Source organism: Euprymna scolopes, chromosome 39, assembly GCF_053919585.1.
Source record: "Euprymna scolopes isolate OS-2025 chromosome 39, ASM5391958v1, whole genome shotgun sequence".
Classification (NCBI taxonomy): Eukaryota; Metazoa; Mollusca; class Cephalopoda; order Sepiida; family Sepiolidae; genus Euprymna; species Euprymna scolopes.
The window spans coordinates 29440250-29461544 of NC_136520.1; the positions used below are offsets into that span (position 1 = coordinate 29440250).

Sequence of the window (21295 nt, forward strand, 5' to 3'; positions counted from 1 at the left end):
CATGCACCAACTTCCCCAAACATTTTTTTCAATCATTTTCACCCTAGTTTTGCTTTGTAGTTTCTTGGCGGTTGGAAAAGTCAGAAAAACAACAACCAGTTGCTTCTAAGAATGTTCGTGTTTAAGAGTGCAAGCTAATATATATATATATATATATATATATAGACTATACTTGACTATAGCGATGTTCAGCCGTGCATATGGGCGCAGTTGTACACTAGAGTACACGCGCATGCATGCACGCCCGGCTGTATAGGTAGTTCCCTTTTCTAATATGTGTGCTTGCGTGTATGCGTTATGATGTGTATATATGTAATTGAGTACACATGTGCATTAGTATAAGGATCCGTGTGTATATAGGTCTGTATTTATGTATGCATGGTATGGATCAGTGTTTGTGCATATGTGTATACTATGTATATGGGTATGTATATGTACGTGTGTATGTATGTCTGTGGGTATATATGTGCTTGTATCTGCACTTATGTTTAGGTTTGACAGTTGGATATACAAGTAATTATTATATAAATAGTTAAACTCAACCACGTTTGGGTAATCCCACACCCAGCCCTGCATTTAAATCAAATCTCCCCATTATAAAAATAGCTAATTAACCACAGTATATAAAGCACTCACTCAAACATCAATTCCAACCCAACGAACAGCAAAACAAACTCATCTATAGATCGCCTTCAAACAGAAATATATGCACTTTAAATAAAATTTAAATAAACTTAATTAAACCAGATCACACTACGACAACAAGCGTAATAAACTAACTGTATCTCAATTAATCAAGTTACCTTTAAATATACATTCAAAATTAAAAGAACCCAACCTTAAACTCACTTAAATAAGTAACCTTCCAAGCATTCCAAAATTTCAGACCACCTCACCCGCTTACCCATCCGCACAGCAAAAACAGCACACCCATCCCATATCACACACACTCCCATTGAAAATCACAAGAATATCCACTTCCCATTTGAACTTAAAATCAAGAGGTCAACCCTTTTAAAGAATACTAAAATAAAAATCCCCCCCCCAAAAAAAATTCCATTTAGCAACTGTATGCTCGCCTAATTGTAACCCTCCTCCCCTCTCTCTTTACCCTTTCTAGTTCACCCCACTATTCTCTTTCTCTCATCTAAAAGGTTTCCCTCACCCACTATCAACAAGAAAGCGAACTATCTTTTTACCGGGACTCACACCAGAAGCAAATCATTCAACGCACCGTTCTGAATATCATCTCCCGGATTATTTTGCTATTTTGCTACCCATACTATTGATTTCGAGGTCCATTGCATACATAACTCAATGCTCAAACTCTATTACTCACGGGGATAATTACAATGGAATGGTATATCCACCCAACATCGGATACACTTTGTTAACACCGAGAAAGCTTTTGGACTAGATCAACGAACACACACTCAATGCACCAACGAATAAGGCTGCCCCGTATACTTTTCGAAAAATCAATAAGGAGCAATACGCTTTCGCTATATGGGAATATTACCTTCTCCCCTGGACATATTTTCTGCCCACCTGGATTTATAACCCCGAAAAACATTGTACCCCTTCCGATAATGGATTGCCCAGGTTGTATCAACTTCTCTTTTCGTATAATTTTTTCCATATAATTATCCACATTGACTCAGAAAACTATTTTCAATAATTGTGCTGAATAGCAAAATAAGCATCCAGCTGAACATTTTGCTAACCGCATTTCATTTCCTCTGATGATATGAGCCATTATTGAAAATCCATGGATTAAAGCAATTAACTTAACCCCTTCTTTATATTCCTTTTGTCAAACAATAAATTCTTAAATCGAATATGTGTCTATATATTGTTTCAGAATTTAAAATTTAACCACCAAACTTATATATAATATGTGAAGCTCTCATTTTATTTGCAAATAAACAAGCAGGTGGAGCACTGTAAAAGCGCTGGGCAAGTTTCTTTATAAATGGGCATTTGATGAGGTCGTTTATGAGTACTGATCTCATGGGCCAAATGTTAAAACTGCCAACTATCCACTAGATAGTTGTAGGTTCAATCAGTCTCACAGCACTGATGCTGTGATATAGCGAAACGGTCTGTATGTGGATGACTACATATTCATAAATTAAATCAGTTCTAATTTAGACCACGACAGATATTTTGACAAAGTTTGGTAATGATTGGTCATGCGATGTGGACGCAAAACTGTAGACAAAGACTTATAGTGATAAACTCGACCGAAAACATAACTTTCTTGGCAGAGATAATAAACCTTTGTAAATTTATAATCTTTAAGCTTCACGATGTATACTCAATGTTTCTTGAGAATCCATGAAGACTCCTGTGTACTCCTGCTCTAAGCTTTGAACCCCACTTAACCATTTCTATTATTTTTTGATTTCTCTGTTTTTCACGTTATAAAAGATAATAATGTAGTTCCCTGTTTTAAGGAAATTTCAAGGGTCTTTGCACAATCGATAACAGTACTAATAATCACTTTTAACTGACAATCTGGAGGTTGATGGTTCAATTCTGGTCCATTTATAGGCTGGAAAATAAGAGGAACCGGTATATTGATCAAAAGAATATGAAGCTAATTGAGCATGCGCAATGCAACCGAAAGATGATACTGATCAATTCCACGTGAAAAGAAAGAAAGACTAAAGATACAAAAAAGAATTGGAAAATAAATAACCATACAAAGGGGCTGATTATCACAGCAAGTGACACTGTTAGATTGAACAATATAAGGAGTAACACAACTAGAAACAATAAGCCAATAAAAGAATGCAATTACACATTACTTAAGACCTCGGCCCAGTCATGGCTGAAGGAATGAACGCAAGATATTCCTATGGATTAAATAAAGCACTCTGTTCAAAATTCCATACAGATTCCTGAGGTCAACAACAAACATCTGGAGAAGATCGAGAGAGTTATATTGACTGAAACTTTGTGTGAATAACACCCAAGATGAAAATAGTAGTCCGAATAATCCAAATGCAAATTATTATTTATTATTAGGGCTAGAATATTCTTTTCATTACTTTGACTCTCGAGTGTATATCAGTTAATATCTTATGTTTTTAGATAGTGATGTGGTTCTCGATTGATGTCGGATATATACTCGAGAGTCAAAACAATGAAAAGAATATTCTCTTGTCATAGCCCTAGTTATAATATAAAGGAAAAACGTCTGTGTTTGTATTATTTGGATTCATCGAACTACTGTCCTCATCTTGTTTGCCATTTTCACGTTTCGGTCGATGTAACCTCCAACCTTCTTCAGGTCTATCTGGTCGAACTCGGAAATGTTTCTGTATAACTCGGGAATTCAGACAGAATTGTGAATGAGACCCTTACTTACTTTTGACGGAAGAAGAGCACACTACCCCTGTGAAGTAAATAAAAAGTTCCATTCAGAATTCTATCCTAATTTCCAAGTTCAACAGAAACATTCCCGATTTCGACCAAATACACCTGAAGATGGTCGGAGGTTACATCGACTCAAACGTAATGAAAATGACACTCAAGTTGAGAATAGTAGTCCGATTAATATGAATAACCAATTTTCATCTAAAAAATTCAGATGTGTTTCTACCTAAAAGTAAGAAAAAAAAAAAAAAAATTTAAATAAAAGCCACAAAACATTTTTGCTCTGGACAAATAATGTCTAAATTTTAGAAAAATTGATTCATTCTGTTGGAGGTCAATTCGGCTAGTTTTGTCAGGCAGGATCGGTTTTTTTTTTTTTTTTTATCTAGTGTTTATGTGCTAATTTTGAAAAAAAAATGTGGACTCATTTCTAGAGATATCTATTATATATGAGAGAGTGGTTCGTGCGTATGTCTAGTTAGAGAAGAACAGGCTGAGTGGAGGAGAAAGAGGGGATTGGTGAGAGGGAGGAATAAAATGGAAGATGTGAAAGTAGGATAGAGAGAGGGATAAGTACTAGGGGCGTGCAATAAGTAATGCCCCTGACCCACTTCCAGTTGTCTGATCTAGCTGAAATTTTGCATGTACAATGATTTATATCTCTATGGGTTCTGTGGCAAATTACAGCTCTGAACTAATTGTGGTTTCTGTTTTACAGGTGTTTGAACTGAGTCAGGTGTGAAATGGAGCCTGTTGAATGTCGAGCAGTGATCCGGTCTTTGTATTTGAAAGGACGCACACCACAGGAGACTTTTGATGAAATGAAAGAAACTTATGGTGATAATGTCCCATCATATGACCTTGTAAAACGCTAGCATCGTGAATTCAAACATGGCCGGAAGTCTGTGGAAACAGCTCTCAGACCTGGTCGCCCCCACTTCTGCCATTGATGAGGCATCTGTCCGTCAAGTTGAGGCTGCCATTTTGGAAGATCGGTGCATTACTATTCGCCAAATAGCCCAAGATTTCAAGATTAGTACAGGGTCTGTGGAAACTATCATTCATGACTATTTGCATATGCATAAGGTGTCTGCCAGATGGATTCCTAGGTTGCTCACACCATTCCAGAAGCAAGAACGCATCGAGTGCTCGAGGATGAATTTGGAGATGTGCCAAGAAGATGAGTCAAAGTTTTTCAAAAGACTGATTGCACAGGATGAAATCTGGGTCCATCACTATGATCCAGAGACCAAAGCCCAGTTAATGCAGTGGAAGCACTTGGACTCACCACCTCCAAAGAAGGCAAGGGTGCAGCCTTTCACTGGCAAGTTCATGCTCACAGTCTTCTGGGACCCGGACGGAGTAGTGATGACAGATTTCCTGGCAAAGGGTACCACAATTACAGGAGCCTATTATGCTTCACTTTTGAGGAAATTAAGGGAAGCTATCAAAATCAAGAGGTGGGGCAAGATCAGCAAAGGTACCCTCCTCCTGCAGGACAACGCTCCGGTCCACACCTCACATGTAGCCAGATCAGAAGCACGGGCATGTGGCTGTGAAATCCTTCCCCATCCTCCCTACTCTCCTGACCTTGCACCCTCTGACTTTCACTTCTTCCCAGCCATGAAGTTGTTTTTGAAAGGAAAGCGTTTCTCGGATGATGCAGCCTTGATTTCTGAAGTCACATCGTGGTTGAACGACCAACCTGGAGTGTTCTACAAAAACGATTCCAGAGCTGCATCAAACGATGGGAGAAATGGATAACTCTATGTGGTTCCTATGTAGAGAAAGACTAATAACTGTGCCAAGTTCCGTTGCTCTACTACTATGGAAAGTGGGTCAGGGGCATTAATTATTGCACGCCCCTCATAGAGATAAGTTTTTATAGAAATATATTACACTTTTGCTCCAGGCAACGGATAGTCCTGCTGCTATCTAAAGATCAGTTGTCTGTACATGTATGTGCAGCTAAAAGTAAAAAATTATAAAACAAAGGCCCACAAATTCGTATATTCTTGATTAGCGTTGCCCTCGATGAATAATATCTAAAATTTAGATAAATAAACCATTCATTCTTTGACCCTAGACTGGTGCAGTTATCGCCATGGGAGAGGTCAGTTGTTTTTTGTTTTTTTTTAGCCATTTTATGTATTAAATTAAAGTAACGTCATTTATCAAGAAGTTCCCTTATACCGACTCGTTCCTCGATGAATCTATATAATAGAGTTGCTTGTATGTGAATGTCCAGAGAGAGGAATGGGCTGGGTAGAGGAGAGAAAAAGGGTAGGGGTAAATGGGTGAGAAAGAGATAGAAGTTACATTGTTGTCACGGAAAACGCCAAGTAATCCTGTTAGTTAATTAAATAAAAAGTGTGTGAGAGAGAGACAGTGTGTGACTGACTGACTGACTGACTACAACTCAAAAAATACCAAAGAAACAATATCCGGTGTCGGATTAAATTGGGCAAAATATGATCCACTCTCCCCACAAGGTATGTATTGACAGGTATTATTTCTAAGTGTTCTTTTTTTTTTCAGACAAACTGCATACAGAAAAGAATTTTTTTTTTATTAATAGTTCGGTAGTGTGGAAGAGAGAGAGGAGTGTAAGAGATAACAAGAAAAGGAAGATGAAGACAGCGGTTGTTAAGTCTTTGCTAATGAAATCTGAAAAGTGACACAATAGCTATGACGCAACTTGCACAAACGACATGTTGGCCCTTCTTTCTTGTTCTGCACCGGTAATCAATACACCCCGACCCCCCGGGAGACTCCTCTCTGTAAACCAACGTGTAAATGTTGTTTTTGTCAACACAAGGTAAAAGAATGGCCCAATTTTAATCAAATCTCTACTTTGTGGGGGGGGGGTCTTTCCTTATAGGTTCCGAAACGACGAAGCCTATCTTTTGAAAATTTTACACAGAAGTAATTTATATGTCTGGCATAGATAGATATGTTTTGTACAGAAATTCGTCGGATAAGTATCAGAAATTAGAAAGAAATCCGATCCTAAAAAGTCTTTCTGTTTTATAGATTAAAAGGAATTTTTACCGGGGAATATTTTAGGTTGCACCGGTAAGGGAGATAATAAAATATCAACAAATGATTTCTTCTTAGAAAAAAAAGAAAAAAACAGATTTGTTGACATCTGGAATAGCTCAGTACAGATCGAATGGTCCTGTGTTCAGGCCCGGGTGTACCTAACCATTATATTTTAGTTTTTTCCTTATTAATGAATTCAATTTACGGTAAAAGAAGAAATACCATTTAAAATCATCACAAATCATTTCTTTGTTTGCATATTCTAAAACTAAACATTAATCAGAAGTGAGTTTCCGTAGCATTCATCGCCAAGCCCAAATATTAGTTGACATTATATTGTAAACAAACACAGACGAAATTTGAACTACATTATCATATATATATATATATATATATATATATATAACTACATTTATTCGCATAAATTTAATATACGAAAGTATAGATTTATGCGTAAACTTTAAGTATTTACTTCAAAAGTGCTCAATACGTAGGTAGAGCTAGTTAGTAATTTATAAAATATATATGGCGATTAAGCTACACTGAATATTCTGCGTTTCATCCAACTATAGGATTCGTCAGGCTTATGCGCATAAGCATGATGAATCCTATAGTTGGATGAAACGCAGAATATTCAGTGTAGCTTAATCGCCATATATATTTTATAAATTACTATATATATATATATATATATATATATAATTCATTTAATCACATAAATTAATATACGAAGATATAATTTTATGCTTAAATTTTTCAGTATTTACTTTAACAGTGCTCAATAGATAGGTAGAGCTAGGTATGAAAATATATATGCCAATTAAGCTACACAGAATATTCCGCGTTTCATTCTGGATATTATGTTACGAGGAATAATTTGCCCGATGGGCTAATTCGCCAAAAAAAATTTTTTAAATAAACAAATAAATAATAATTATGTGTGTGTGTGTGTGTGTGTGTGTGTGTGTGTGTGTGTTCACTGTTTTTGAGAAAGAATTCCATCAAAGTGCTCATTTACAAAGAAAAATTTCAATATAAGAACTTAATATTTATTCAAAACTGTACAGAAGGTCAGAAAAACATTGGTACCGTCGGTTTCAAGCCTAACATAAAGGGGGGGGACAAGATCAAAGTGTAGTATCTGTTCTTCAGATGCTGCACTTCAATTTCTTGTTCTCTGTCAGTGGAGGAGAAATCCTTCACGACTGAGACAATTTTTATTTTTGTTCCTTTTGTCCACGTTAAAAAACGACCCTGGTGTCTAACTCTGTCCCGTGAGGAGGCATTGTAAATAGGAACATAATGGGGGGCAGTTAATAGTAAATAATGTTAAGCTCTGATCAGCATAATCTCTCTCCCCCTCTTAGTATCTTTCTTTCTTTGTCTCTCTATCTCTCTTCGTCTTTCTTTCTTCCTCTTTCTCTATTTCTCTTTCTTTCTTTCTTCCTCTCTCTATCTCTCTTTCTTTCAAGAATTCGTAGAAAAAACTTGTCTAGCCGCACTGAAGAGTTGTGATACAGCAAAATAGCCTATCTGTGGATGATTAAAATATGCCCCCCACACTTTTTTTCGTGAATTTTACTTACTGTTAAGTGAAATAAACTGTCATTAGCGTATAAAAGTAATGCTCTTTGTATAAACAAATGGAGCTTCCCCAGCATTTGACAACGTTTATCATTGTTTTCATCTGCCTTAGCAATAACCAAAATTATAAGCACCGACTGTCGTCTAGACGATCGCATTTCGATCCCCGCTTGTGGCAGTAGCTTGTCTGGCGTCACTGGAGAGATATGATACAGCGAAACAGTTCGGCTGTGTATTACTGTATTACTAAAATATGCCTCCTTTCAAATGGGATGTTATGCTCATATTAGGGTCTTGAAAACTCTTTAAAATAACCCGAAATAAATTGAAATTTGAGCAATGTTTATCAATTGATTTCTAATACTTATTGTTAAAATTTTAAAAAAACTAAGGTATATACATTTTTAGGTAGAGCTGCCTGCCACCCAGTTTTTACTCCTTTGACATGAAAGTAAATTAAAATAACTACAGCCCGCATTTGGTCTCTTTACAACTAGCTACTATGTTCTAAAATTCATAATGTTCGATATATATATATATATATATATATATATATATATATATATATATATATATATATATATATATATATGGTCTGTTATCACTTCCTACTAGTTGTCTTTTAGTTATCACCATCATTATTACTATTATTACTACTACTATTATTATAGTTAATTACTTAATTATAATAATGTGGAGAGCAACAAAAAAAATTCTTTTGACGAAGTCACCTTTTTTTATTGTTGTTCCTTTTCCTCCTTTTTTTTTTTTTCTATTTTCGACCCCCCCCCCTCCTCTCTTTTACTTGGCTTTCTGAGTCTCTTGCGGTTGCCCCCCACTTCTGCCTCTCTCCATCGCGCGCAGCCTCTCTTTCACCCTTTCTCAGTCTGTTTCTCGCTTTCTCTTGCTCTTTCTCCCTCTTTCTCTACCTCTCCCTCTTTCTCTCCCTCTTTCTCTATCTCTCTCTCCCTCTCTCTCTCTCTCCCTCTTTTTCTACATCTCCCTCTCTACCTCTTTTTCTACATCTCCCTCTCTACCTCTTTTTCTACATCTCCCTCTCTACCTCTTTCTCTATCTCTCTCTCCCTCTTTTTCTACATCTCCCTCTCTACCGCTTTCTCCCTCTCTCTAACCCTCTCATCATTAGAGTTCTAATAGAAAAAATAGAATAAAAAATAGATTGAACACTGGTTGCTGTGCCCCTTCCCAACCACCTCATCACCGCGACTATTGCTCTCACCCCCCGCCTCCTTCCTTGCTTTCTCTACAACTTTAGTTTCACGAATACTCGCTCATATTTCGGTCGCTCTCGAAGGGAGTTATGGAAAAAATTGTCTCTCATTCCAGTGCTGTTTACCGCCGCCTTTTTCTTGTGCATCGTTCCTCTTGTTTTTGTTGTTCCCTTTGCACCTGGTCCCTCGAAAGCGTTTCGTCCCTAACCTTTAACAGTAATATCGCTGAATACCTGAAGCAAGTGGCCGTCGAAAAACTTTTCAAAACCTCATTTCCCTTGGAAGAAGGAAGTCGCGGTGACTCGCAAAAGCAACAACACGGAATATTTACCGAAAAAAGTTCGAAGAGTTACATTAAAAAGAAAAAGGAAAAAAAAGCCACCCGGGCGATCGATTCTCCACCACAAAATGTCAACTTGTCTCCAACCAATTTTAGAAAAAAATATTAATGTAAAAAAAAAAAAACAAAGAAAAACATACACATACACACGCACGATAGAAAAAGTTTTAAAAAAACATTAAGTTAACTCTTTATATAGTGAATATAATTATTTTAAATTACCGTAAAACTTCATAGAACTGGGTAGTCATATATAAATAACAAAATTATTTCAAGTTTACTGTGAGTTCGTTTATATTTAAATATCTATCTTGTTATTTTCTTGAATAACAAGTCTTCCCTGGCTATAATCAAAGTTTAGTGTCTGCTCAGTGTTACGCTTTTTCTGTCCTTCGGCAGTGAAGGAGAAATCCTTGTCGACCAAGGCAATGTTTTAAAAATTATCCCAATCCAGAGTGCCCTTTTGGGAAGCTGAATCCCCCAAAACCACGCACACATACACACGCATAAAAACGAGCTTATGCATAAGTCTGTCCTCGTGGACTGCCAATTGCATAGGGATCCATTCATTTGAATGTGTGCAAGTATGTGAGCACTTTTACACTTTAATATAAATACTGTAAGGTTTATTTGTGGAATATTTATGAACATCAAATAAAACTATACCTAAAATATATATATACAACTTATTATTTCATGTACACACATTATTTTATTATACGGTAATATATATTGCGTGTGTATATATTTCAGTATTTACTTTTACAGTGCTCAATACGTGACTGTGGCGTTTGGTCAGGTGATTTCCTTTGAGGACGAAACATGAACATTTCTGTGTAGTTTATTTGCCATAAGCATATCCCCCCCACTTCTTCCCCCCCACTTCTCCCCCCCTTCTCCCCCCCTTTCTCATAAACTATTATTATTTATTTATTTACTCGCTAGGAGTTCTTGCACGATTCATTACTGGCGATCGCTCATTGGTAAAAACAGGTGGAGTTGGAGTTCCTGATCTCCCCCACTGACAACAAAATAAATACTCGAACATCTGATGATAATTAATTCTTGTCGTACTCTCGTTTTTTAAACCAAAATCGAACGCCTTTTTTTTTTTTTTTTAAGACTCGTTCTATATGGTTTGCCCTCTGAAAGCGTTTATGTTTTTCTTTTAGTTAGTCCTAACGTATTAGGGATAGTATTCCTTTCTGTTACCAACATAGTTTCTTAATGGGCAATCGAGTTAGTAAAACTTAAGACGAAGGAAGAAAAAAATAGAACAATCTCTTTTGCGGGGTGGTTGTTTTTGTTGCTATTAATATTGTTATATACATAGATACATTTTATTTATTTATTTATTTATTTATACTTCAAAATAAAACTAATCGTTTTTTTTTTATAATTAAGTTAAGTAAAAACTACTACTATTTAAACTTATAAAAAAAAACTTATTTAAATGAAGAAATTACGGACTTGTTTATGTCATTTATTGTGCCGATGTTTGTGTGGTTGTGGACCAAGGATGCCTGCTAATTCGCCAGTAAGTTTTTTTTTTTTTTTCTGTTTTGTTTATTTGTTTTCTTGCTTATCTTGAACATTTCAGCTTTAAGATGGCTGCCATTGAAACAATATTAGTTAAATTAGTTATAGCTTCATGACAATTTGGTCCAATTAATAATTTAGGTACTAGTGCAGAGAGTGATCCGGACGTAAATAATAACGTTATTTAAAAAGCCATTCTTAACATGGGGAGGGTGTTTTGTACCTACTACTTCAACCTTACAATTGAATAAAAAAAAAACATAAAACTTCAATTAAACTTGGGAATACGATTTAAAAAAAATAGCGCTGATCACTCTCTGCCTGCACTAGCACCATAAATTTAATATTCAAAACAATTATTGGTAATAAAATTATTAAATTGAACCAAATTGTTATAAAACTAAGATTAATTTGGTTAAAACTATGTTGTTTCAATAACAACCATTTTAAAGCTGAAAACTTCAAAATAACCATTTTCTTTTATTTACTAACCAAAAGACGTAGCGTTATTGAATACGAACGCATATTAGCAACTGAATTCCACTCACCCACCGCCAAAAATGAGATTCTATTTTTTTTAAGCAATTACGTTTGAATTGTGGATACCCTGGAAACTTGACCCCCTCCTCCCCTTCAAAAAAAGATTATTTTATAATTTAGAGTAACGAATGAGTTTGGTTGATAAATATAACGTAAAATATTAAAACTCCATTCCAGGGCTATTCTAAATTTTTAGGGCAGTTAACCTTTTTTTCTTTTTTTTTTTTCTTTTTTTTTTTCCTAACTTTAAGTTGAGTGACAAGATCGTAAACTACACGGTTAAAAATTGAGGAGGGGGAGTTTACATTTACTAAACGTAAACTCCCTCTCCTCAATTTTTTTTCTTCTTTTTTTTTTAAATAAACACAGGATCTATCTCCCATAGCAAAGGAAAAAATGGTTAACTGTCCTTATGTGTTAAAATGGAACAGAAAAGAGGAATAATTTTACGTTTAATTTACATGAGAAACTATAAAATTTAAAATAACTTCTTTGTATTTTTGTTCTATTTTAATTTTCTTATTTCCATCAAGTTTTTTCCCATTTAACCGCCTATAAAAGTAGAATCTAATTTTTTAAGAAGCCTGTTTAGCGGAGGAGAACGTTAATAACACCCTATTACTTTTTTTTTTTTTACATTGATTTGGGTGAGGGGGGTTACTAAATATTTACTCTGCATTGATCGGTAGGAAGGAGTTAAAGTTCTTGAAATGAAGGTGATTTTTTATAGGCGGGGACACATATCGGCCCGAATATTTCCGATTGCGATAAAGGAACAAACCGGAAATAGCGGAAACGAAGAAGAAAATGTAAAAACGATACGAAAAACAGCCTCATGTCAAAATAAACAAATAAAATATTTTTAAAATACAAACACTGAAATGCACTCTTTTGATTTAAAAAACAAAAAAAAAAAAAAAAAAATAATAATAATGGTACTTGTATCGTTTTCGGATCATGTTATTTCTGGATAGGCTTTCCAAATTATAATTTTATGAAATTGTTACAGAATAGTTAAAAAAGCTTCCCCTCCCCATATCAAGAATGGCTTTATACTTAATGACGTTATTATTTTAGCATAGCTCGTAAACCACACAAGTACCAAAAATTTAACTTCACAAATAATAAAGTTGAAAAATTTTGGGTTTGTATTATTATACACATAGATTCGAAAAAGTTTTCAAAAAACAAATATATAACAAATAAATGTTATCAAAGGCAGGATAAGTTACTCTTCTACCTAACTAGATATTTTTTTAGTGTTTATATTGGTACTTGTATAGTTTAGTCAAGACATTAAAAAATGAAAATATCGCAAAAAGTTTTGTATGTATCCGTTATGGAACGAAGTTCTCCGAAAAAAAATTTCACTTAATTTCATTAAGTAGCTTTTTTTTTTTTTTTTTTTTTTTTTTTTTTTTTTTTTTACAGCGAAAAAACAATTTATGATACCGAGCAAAATGTTCGATTTTTAGGAAGAAAAGCTAGTATTAAAGATGGGAAGGGGTGTCAGCGCTTTAACTGGAGTTATCTCCCTTTGGCATTTGTAAACTTCAAACAAATTTTTTTTAATTCAAGATGGCTGCCTTCAACGCGCTCTCATAAAAACGTGTTTTTCCGCTGTAAAAAACAAAACAAAAAACTACTTGATGAAATTAAGTGAAATTTTTTTTTTTTTTTTTTTTTTTTTTTTCGGAGAACTTCGTTCCATAACGGATACATACAATTTAAACTTTTTTCGATATTTTCATTTTTTTTAATGTCTTGACTAAACTGTACAAGTACCTTTTATATTTAATGTAACATGTTTATTCAGCTCTAAAAACATAGTGTTTACCGATGTATTGGAAAATTTTAAATGGCAGCCGACTCTCTCTTTGAGGCGGTAAGTTTGGGAAAATGAGTTATAAATAAAAAACCAGACAAAATACTGTTAGAAACTCGCTCAATACCGTAACATAGGCTGACATATATTCGGCGGGTTTTTAACAGTATTTTGACTTTTTTATTTATAACTCCTTTTCCCAAACTTACCGTCTCCGAGAGAGAGTCGGCCGCCATTTTGAATTTTCCAATACATCGGTAAACACTGTATGTTTTTCGAGCCGAATAAACATATTACATTAAATATAATCACTAAAAACATATCCAGTTGGGTAGAAATGTAACTTATCTTTCCTTTTGATGACATTTATTTGTTCTATATTTGTTTTGTGACAACTTTTCCGAATCTGTGTACAGTAAAACAAACCCAAAATTTTATTTAAAAGATGAAATTTGAAAATAATTATCAAATAAATTTTTAACACGGGGGGGGGGCTTGACTCAGGGTAAAAAAATGTTTTTGCCATTTTAGTGTCTATATTATTTGACTTTTCGGCGACGACTCAGCTATTTTCGGTCTGTTCCGTAAATCTTAATTGGAAACCTTCAGGCCGATGTGAGTTCCCTCCTATAGAAGTACCGAAATAATTTTTGCTGTCCTCGCTCCTCGACTCCGTAACCCCCAAATCAACAGATTAGACCATTCCTGGAATGATCTGGTCTTTGTTAATTTGCGATGGGAGTTTAGTTCTGTGCAATTTGTAGGAAATCATCCCCCCCCCCCGCCGTCTTTGCCTTCTCTCTTTGAGAAACGGGCTAGTTTAATGCTAATCGCCTGAGGTGCCCTTACCGGGAAATGCCGACGGGGCTGCACATGCACTTTTTGGCAGGTCAGAGTGCCCCTCTTCAGGGGCGCTGACTTCTCAATCCCACTTTCCGACCCTGGTGTCGAAGTTCTTGCAGTGGGAGAGAACTAAAAAAAACCCATCCTCGTTCCTCGAACGTTTCCTGGGAACCGCACAAATCTTAACATTACATCAGATTTCATGTTCTAATGAAAAATTCGTGAAATGTAGCTTTTGTTGTAATTTAGTTTTTATTTTAATTATTTTAACGTAATAATTGAGGACACGTTAAAAAATGGGGTAATATTCCTGTCTCCTATTCATAGGGAAAAAATTTTTTTATTTTCGGTAAAAATGCGCTAGAGTACCAACTAAACATTTACCTTTGAAAGGTTGATTTTTTTTTTTTTTTTTTTTTTAGGGTTCGTTTTGAACGAATATCAGATTTAAAATTGTCGCCGACTATTACTTTTTATGATATTACTAGCCTGGGTGCCGGGTGTGTTGAGCAAAAAAAAAAAAAAAAAAAATGTGGTAGTAGGCAGGCAGGCTCGAACCCGTAACGCGAAGGAGGAAAAGAACGGGAAGTCTTTGCTGTTGCGTCCATCACCAAACCGGAAGTGGCAAAGGTTTAAATTAAGACTAGTCAATTGAAAAAGAGGATGACTTTCGAAAATATCGGCAAAAAAAAAAAACGATCTCCCTTTGTAGAAAAGTGCCTAGTTAAGAGTGAAGGAATTAATGTTTTTAACCAATTTTTCGATATTTGTCGTCCGAAGGGTCGAGCTTCAAAACTGATCCTGTGAAAATCCGTCGCCTCTGTCAAAAGTTTTAGGTAGACATACAAACATACATACATACATTTAAACAGACAGGTGAGATTTATATTGTAGATATTAAATGTTACTTTGTTATTAAATTTATTTGTGGGTTTCTCCGAGTATTTTGTTTAATTTTTTTTTATTTTTGAGCCATTATCGAAACTTCAAAGATGTAAGTCATATCGCGGTCATTTCGAAGTGAATGAACGTTTTAAAATAAGTTAAAATGCTAAAACTTTATTCGGTTAGGTAAAAGAGTAACTTATCTTACCTTCAATAATACTTGTTATATATTCGTTTTTAACCACTTCTTTGTATCTTTGTATATTGTAAAACAAACCCTCTTATTATTTTCATCATAGCAAAAACACCCATATACTGCTGAACCGCTTAACATTTTTTTCTATAATATTCAATTTATAATGAAAACATGAATTTTCCAAATCTTTTGTAGAAAACCCCCGCCACTAATAAAAAAACTAGTGAAAAAAAAAAAAAAAGCAGCGGTTATGCTCAAAAACATTGTTGAGACTTCGGTCAGCTGATTGATTCCCAAAACCTCTAGCCTTGATTTGGGGTGGGGTTGACTAAAACTTACTGCTATGGTTTCAAATGATCTGAAATAACACCAAGAAGAGACTTGATTCCAAATATTTCTAATATGTTATATTGCTCCTCTTTTGGAAATAGGGTACGATTATGAATATCAAATAATCTTTATACACTGAAATTTACTTAATGTATTAAAACCAAAGAGGGGAAATATAACGTATGAGAAATATTTGGAATCAAGTCTCCCCTTGCTGTTATTTCAGATCATTTTAAATCATAGCAAATTTTAGTCTCCCCTCCATCAAGGCCAGAGTTTTGGGAGAAATATCAAATATATTGTAATTCATATGTAAAATTAGGAAAACATGACTATGATTGAAACATTTTATGGCTGTAAAAAAAAAAGTGACAAAAATAGGCTCTGGATAATGGATGATCCCCTTAATGTGCGGCCTTAAGGTCAGATGTCACGTAGCCCACTACACAATTCATATCATTACCTTTCCAACGAGCCTTCATTTGTTAAATTCTGATCAATAGTCATTAAATTTAGAACTTATAATATTGCCAAAAGGGTGGTGTGTGTGTGTATGTATATATATATATATATATATATATATATATATATGTATATATATATAAAATTTATTTTAGCTTAAATCATCTGATGATATAGATTGGATAATTTGTTATCCCGTCTATTGAAACAATTTGTAATGATTTAAGTAAATGCACCCAAAGTTGAATTAAAAACATTTAGCTCTACTAACGTATCGAGCACTCTTTTTTTTTTTTTTTAAACTCATTTTTTTCGCCTGTTTTTTACCAAATATACCTCTTAATATATATAGTCCTGGTCAAAATTATAAGACCACTTAAGAAAGTAAGTGTCTACGCATATTATCGAATTTTTAATCAAACAAATGGTTGAAACCATTGCCAAAAGGGAAAATATGATGGAAAAAAATTAAATCTGCTTCATTCGAAACCGTAACCCTGATCTAATAATTATTTAAAAAAAAAAACATTTTCACCTGGTCAAAATGATAAGACCACTGATAATTTATCTAACAAAAGGCAATTATAAATTACTAAAAAGGGTCTCAATATTTAGTATAGCTTCCATTATTACGAATTACTTCAAAAATTCTCTTCGGCAGGCTTGCGACTAAGTTTTTTATCAGTTGCGAAGGAATTTTATCCCATGTACTGAAAACTGAATCAGAAAGTTCCTTTATCGAATCATACTGGGTTCCATCCTTGAACACTTCTTTTGCCATCTATCCCCAAAGATTTTCAATGGGATTGAGGTCCGGAGAACATGCTGGATGATCTAACAATTCTATATTATTTGAAGAAAAGTATTCTCGTGCTTGTCGAAGTGTGTATCGCAGCATTGTCTTGCTGGAAAATCCAATTTCTTCCACACAGACGTGGACCTTCAGTCCTGATAGAAGCATTTTCAAGCATTGAAATGTACTTCAATGTTTGCCGGCCTTTCACTACTTGCAACTTTAGGGTCCCAGCTGATGAGAAAGCACCCCAGATCATTAAAGACCTTCCTCCACTATGCCAAGTTGAAAAAGTCTCTTTGGGTAAATTTTTATCATGCCAATAGTGTTGAAATCCATCTGGACCATCTAGATTAAACTTTTTCTCATCAGAGAAAATTACATTTTCCCACTTCTCTTCATCCCAAGTCTGGTATTTGGCGGCATATTTAAGTCGGTTAGTTTTGTGCTGTTCAAAAAGACGTGCTTTCTGCAGTCGCTTTAAATGATTGAAACCCTTCATTTTCAGATGCCTTCTGATGGTTTTAGGACTACATTCTGCTGCTGTTTGGCTTTTCAATCGACTTGAGCTCATACTGGAGTTTTTTTTTAAACTTCTTCTGATACGGCGATCGTGGTAGGGTTATTTTCTTGGTCGACCTGGACTCTTTTTGTGCCCATATTGATCTGAATTTCTTAAAAAATTTGTGATGACCGTTTTGCTACGATTCACTTTGTTTGCAATGGATCTATGGGAGAGTCCACCCCTATTAAGCTCAAAGATCCTTCCTCTCTCAAACTCTGATAATGGTTTCCCTTTTGTCATTTATAATTTAGTAAGATGTTTTTTATCCACTAATAAGTTGCTTTTAGTAACATAGAAAGCTTTTCGTATTCATTTTTTCAAAACTAGCCGATTTTATTAAAGTGGTCTTATCATTTTGACCAGGTGAAAATGTTTGTTTTTTAAAAAATAATTATTAGATCAGGGTTAAGGTTTCGAATGAAGCAGATTTCATTTTTTTTTTTTCCATCATATTTGCCCTTTTGGTAATGGTTTCAACCATTTATTTTTAATTAAAAATTCAATATTATGCGTAAACGCTTACTTTCTTAAGTGGGCTTATGATTTTGACCAGGACTGTGTACATGTGTGTGTGTGTGTGTGTGTGTGTATATATATATATATATATATATATATATATATATATATAAATTATAAAACTCAAATGACCTTGTAACGAGTGTTGTAACCCAACATCTGGTTTATGACTTCCGGTTGCGCGTGCGTACAAAAACAAAGATTCAACGCAGCAATAAAACATTGTTTTACTGTGTATGTTTTCAGCGTTCCAATTGTTTTTTTTTAGGTTTTTTGTGCGTTTAAATTATCCAAATAAACAATTGTTAATACTTTCTACATTTTTTTTACATCGTTCATTTCCGTATTACGTTTAAGTTATTTTAACACAATTTTCTTACAAATAACTCTACTTTAACCTTTGACAATCATGAGAGCATTTTACAACGTATTGTTTTACTGTGTACGTTTTCAGTGTCCCAATTGTTTTTTGTTTTTTTTGGGGGGGGTTGCGTTTAAGTTAAACGATATATCAAAATTTGAATAGTGCAGATTTACCTATAAGTATGGCAAACCACTTATAATTCAATGGCTGTAAGTTTTTTTTTTTTTCAAAAATAAACAATTATAAACGTTCATAGAAATCTATCTATATTCTTTTTTTCATTTTTAATATACTTTCATAGAAATGTTTCTGTTATGTCACAAAAACTATTTTCTTTACGTCACAAGTGTCACGCTCATACATTAATTCCATAGCTAATATAACATACTGACCCAACGGATCACGGGTAGTCTAGTATGTGTATGTATATATATACTAGCCTGGGTGCCCGGCGTTACTTGGGTGTTTTGAGGTGTGTGTTGAGCAAAAAAAAAAAAAAAAAAAGTTTTAGTAGGCCGGCAAACAGGCTCAAACCCGTGACACGAAGATGAACAAGAAAGTGAAAGAAAATCTGACGTCTTACCGCTACTCCATGACGCCAACCAATATGATGACTTGCAAAAATGCCTTGCACAAAATCAACCCCTTCTTGTAGAAAACTGACTAGTTGAGGGTGAAGGAATTAATGTTTTTGGCCAATTTTAGATATTTGTCGTCAGATGTCAAGCTTCAAAATGATACCAATCTCGTGGAAATCCCTCGCCTCTGTCGATAGTTTTAGGCATACATACATACATTTAAACGCAGGTGATATGGGATGAAACTACATGAAAATTTGCAGGCTTTTTAAGGATTATAATATAATACTATTTTATGGTTAAAATTTTAACAATTAGTAAAAAAAAAAAAAAAAAAAAAAAACATTTTCAAACCAATAAAATATGCCCAAATTTGCAAGCCAGCTTCAGTTTTGCTAATTCGGTTGTCTCCCCTATGGCCTAATATAACTAATATATACACACTAATATATCTCCATATCTTTTCTCTATATCTTGTTATAGTATATTGTCTTGTTGGGATTTCAAAGTCAGATCCACCCAAATAGTTTTTAAGCTTAGAAATCAAATTTAGCTTTTGATGAGTCAATATCCATTTGTTAATGTTGGACCGAATCGAACTCTTCAAAAATAAAAATTAAAGAAAGCTGAAATGCAAAAGTGCCGCTTTTTTAATTTTTATGTCTGAAATTGGCGACCACCTAACTAAGAAATTTGGCGCCATTTTGTAAAATGACTCTATAATTGAGCTGCTTCAACAAATCTGCAAATTCACAAAGCAGCCAAGCGGCAAAATAGGGACCTGATTTGTTTGTTTTTGTCGCTTTTGTGAAATGCAGATGCTAAAAATATAAACTGTTTTCCCTGAATTTTTTTTTTTTTAACAATTAGGTAATCATTCGACATAAATTATTTTAAAGTAATACACCAAGGAAATTAAATTAGTTACAAATACGCGGGTCGTTCCAAAAGTAATGGCTCCTATTTTTTAACTCATAAAATTGAAGAGCTATGAAGACGGGCGTGGTACCGTGAAAACGAGCAACCTTTTGTTCCCCAGAACTTATTTTTCTACATAGTCCTCACCATTCTCAATACACTTTTGCCAGCGATGGGGTTGTGGCAGTCTGTGGGCATCCAGGACGAACTTTGTCACTTAATTTGACCATTGAATTTTACAAACCCAATTTGGCATTGGCTTTGTAAACGTCCAACAGGCACCGGTGAATATTGATTGGTTCAATTTTTTTCTACATGGAGGAATTCAATGACACATCTCTGCTTCTGACACACGTCCATGACATCAGTGGGTTTTTTTTTTTTAAGTCGACAGATGGATTTTTTTTTTTTAATGTTGTTTTAAGCAAAAACCAATATTACATACTAAATTATGTCAAAAATAATATATCCAAAAATTATGAAAAATTAAAGAGTTGAAAGTTATTGATAGTTAACAGTAATTTTTAGAGAAAATTGGATAAAATTGTATTTTACTTGGATGTTATAAAGTAGATGAAGAGTTCACACGTAGGAAACATAACCCTATGTGCAAAATTTAGATTAAATTTTAATGACAATCAACATTTTAGCTTTTTAGCGATGGACTTTTTTTTTTTTTTTTTTTTTTTAAACATAATAGCAGTTAAAATACATGAAAGCCAAATCACAACGTAATATTAGGAAAATAAACAAATATTTTACTTGTTTGAAATTTATAACATAAATATATTTCGGGGCTAAACTGCATCCTCAGTATGTTGTTTTCTTTTCTTTCTTTTTCTTTTCTTTTTTTCTTTTCTTTTTTTCTTTTCTTTTTTTCTTTTTTTTCTTTTCTTTCTTTTCTTTTTCTTTTTTTTTTCTTTTCTTTTTTTTCTTGCCATGTTCTAAAGTTGGAGAAAGAAAAATTTGTAAAGAACCGCGCGTTGTATCTCAGCGGTTGTATTTTGAAATGTTGGAACAGTGCGTAGGCAACGCGAGAATAACATCAAGGGTGTGTGTTCCATATATTACGTTGTGATTTGGCTTTCGAGCGCACTTGATGTGTATTTTATTTTATTCAAATTAACGTTTTTCTATATGGAACTCATACCCTTTACAATAGCAGTTTTTCTACTCGAATTTTCGTAATTTTTGGAGATGTTACTATTTACGACATGACAATTAAGTACATAATATTGTTTAATTCTAAATACCTAAAAAAAAAAATCAGCATTACCTGCAATAAAAGATCAAATTACATGATCACCTGGCCTGTTATAGGGATGATCTTGTATATTCTACCTAATCGCATCGGCTGATATAT

At 34.1% G+C, this 21295-nt stretch overlaps 1 protein-coding gene across 15 annotated transcripts in view; it reads left to right on the top strand.

The window, feature by feature from the left end:
* The window catches only part of LOC145263693 (5'-AMP-activated protein kinase subunit gamma-1-like), an 812476-nt gene that overhangs the window by 495819 nt on the left and 295362 nt on the right, over window positions 1-21295 (top strand). The window contains exon 1 of one of the 15 annotated variants that reach the window (XM_080120628.1): window positions 10931-11115. The exons of the other annotated variants lie outside the window; for them this stretch is intronic. Coding sequence (XP_079976754.1) covers window positions 11032-11115 — 84 coding nt within the window. The 5' untranslated portion in view covers window positions 10931-11031. Of the gene's footprint in view, window positions 1-10930; window positions 11116-21295 lie in introns of those variants that run through there. 15 annotated transcript variants of the gene reach the window in all.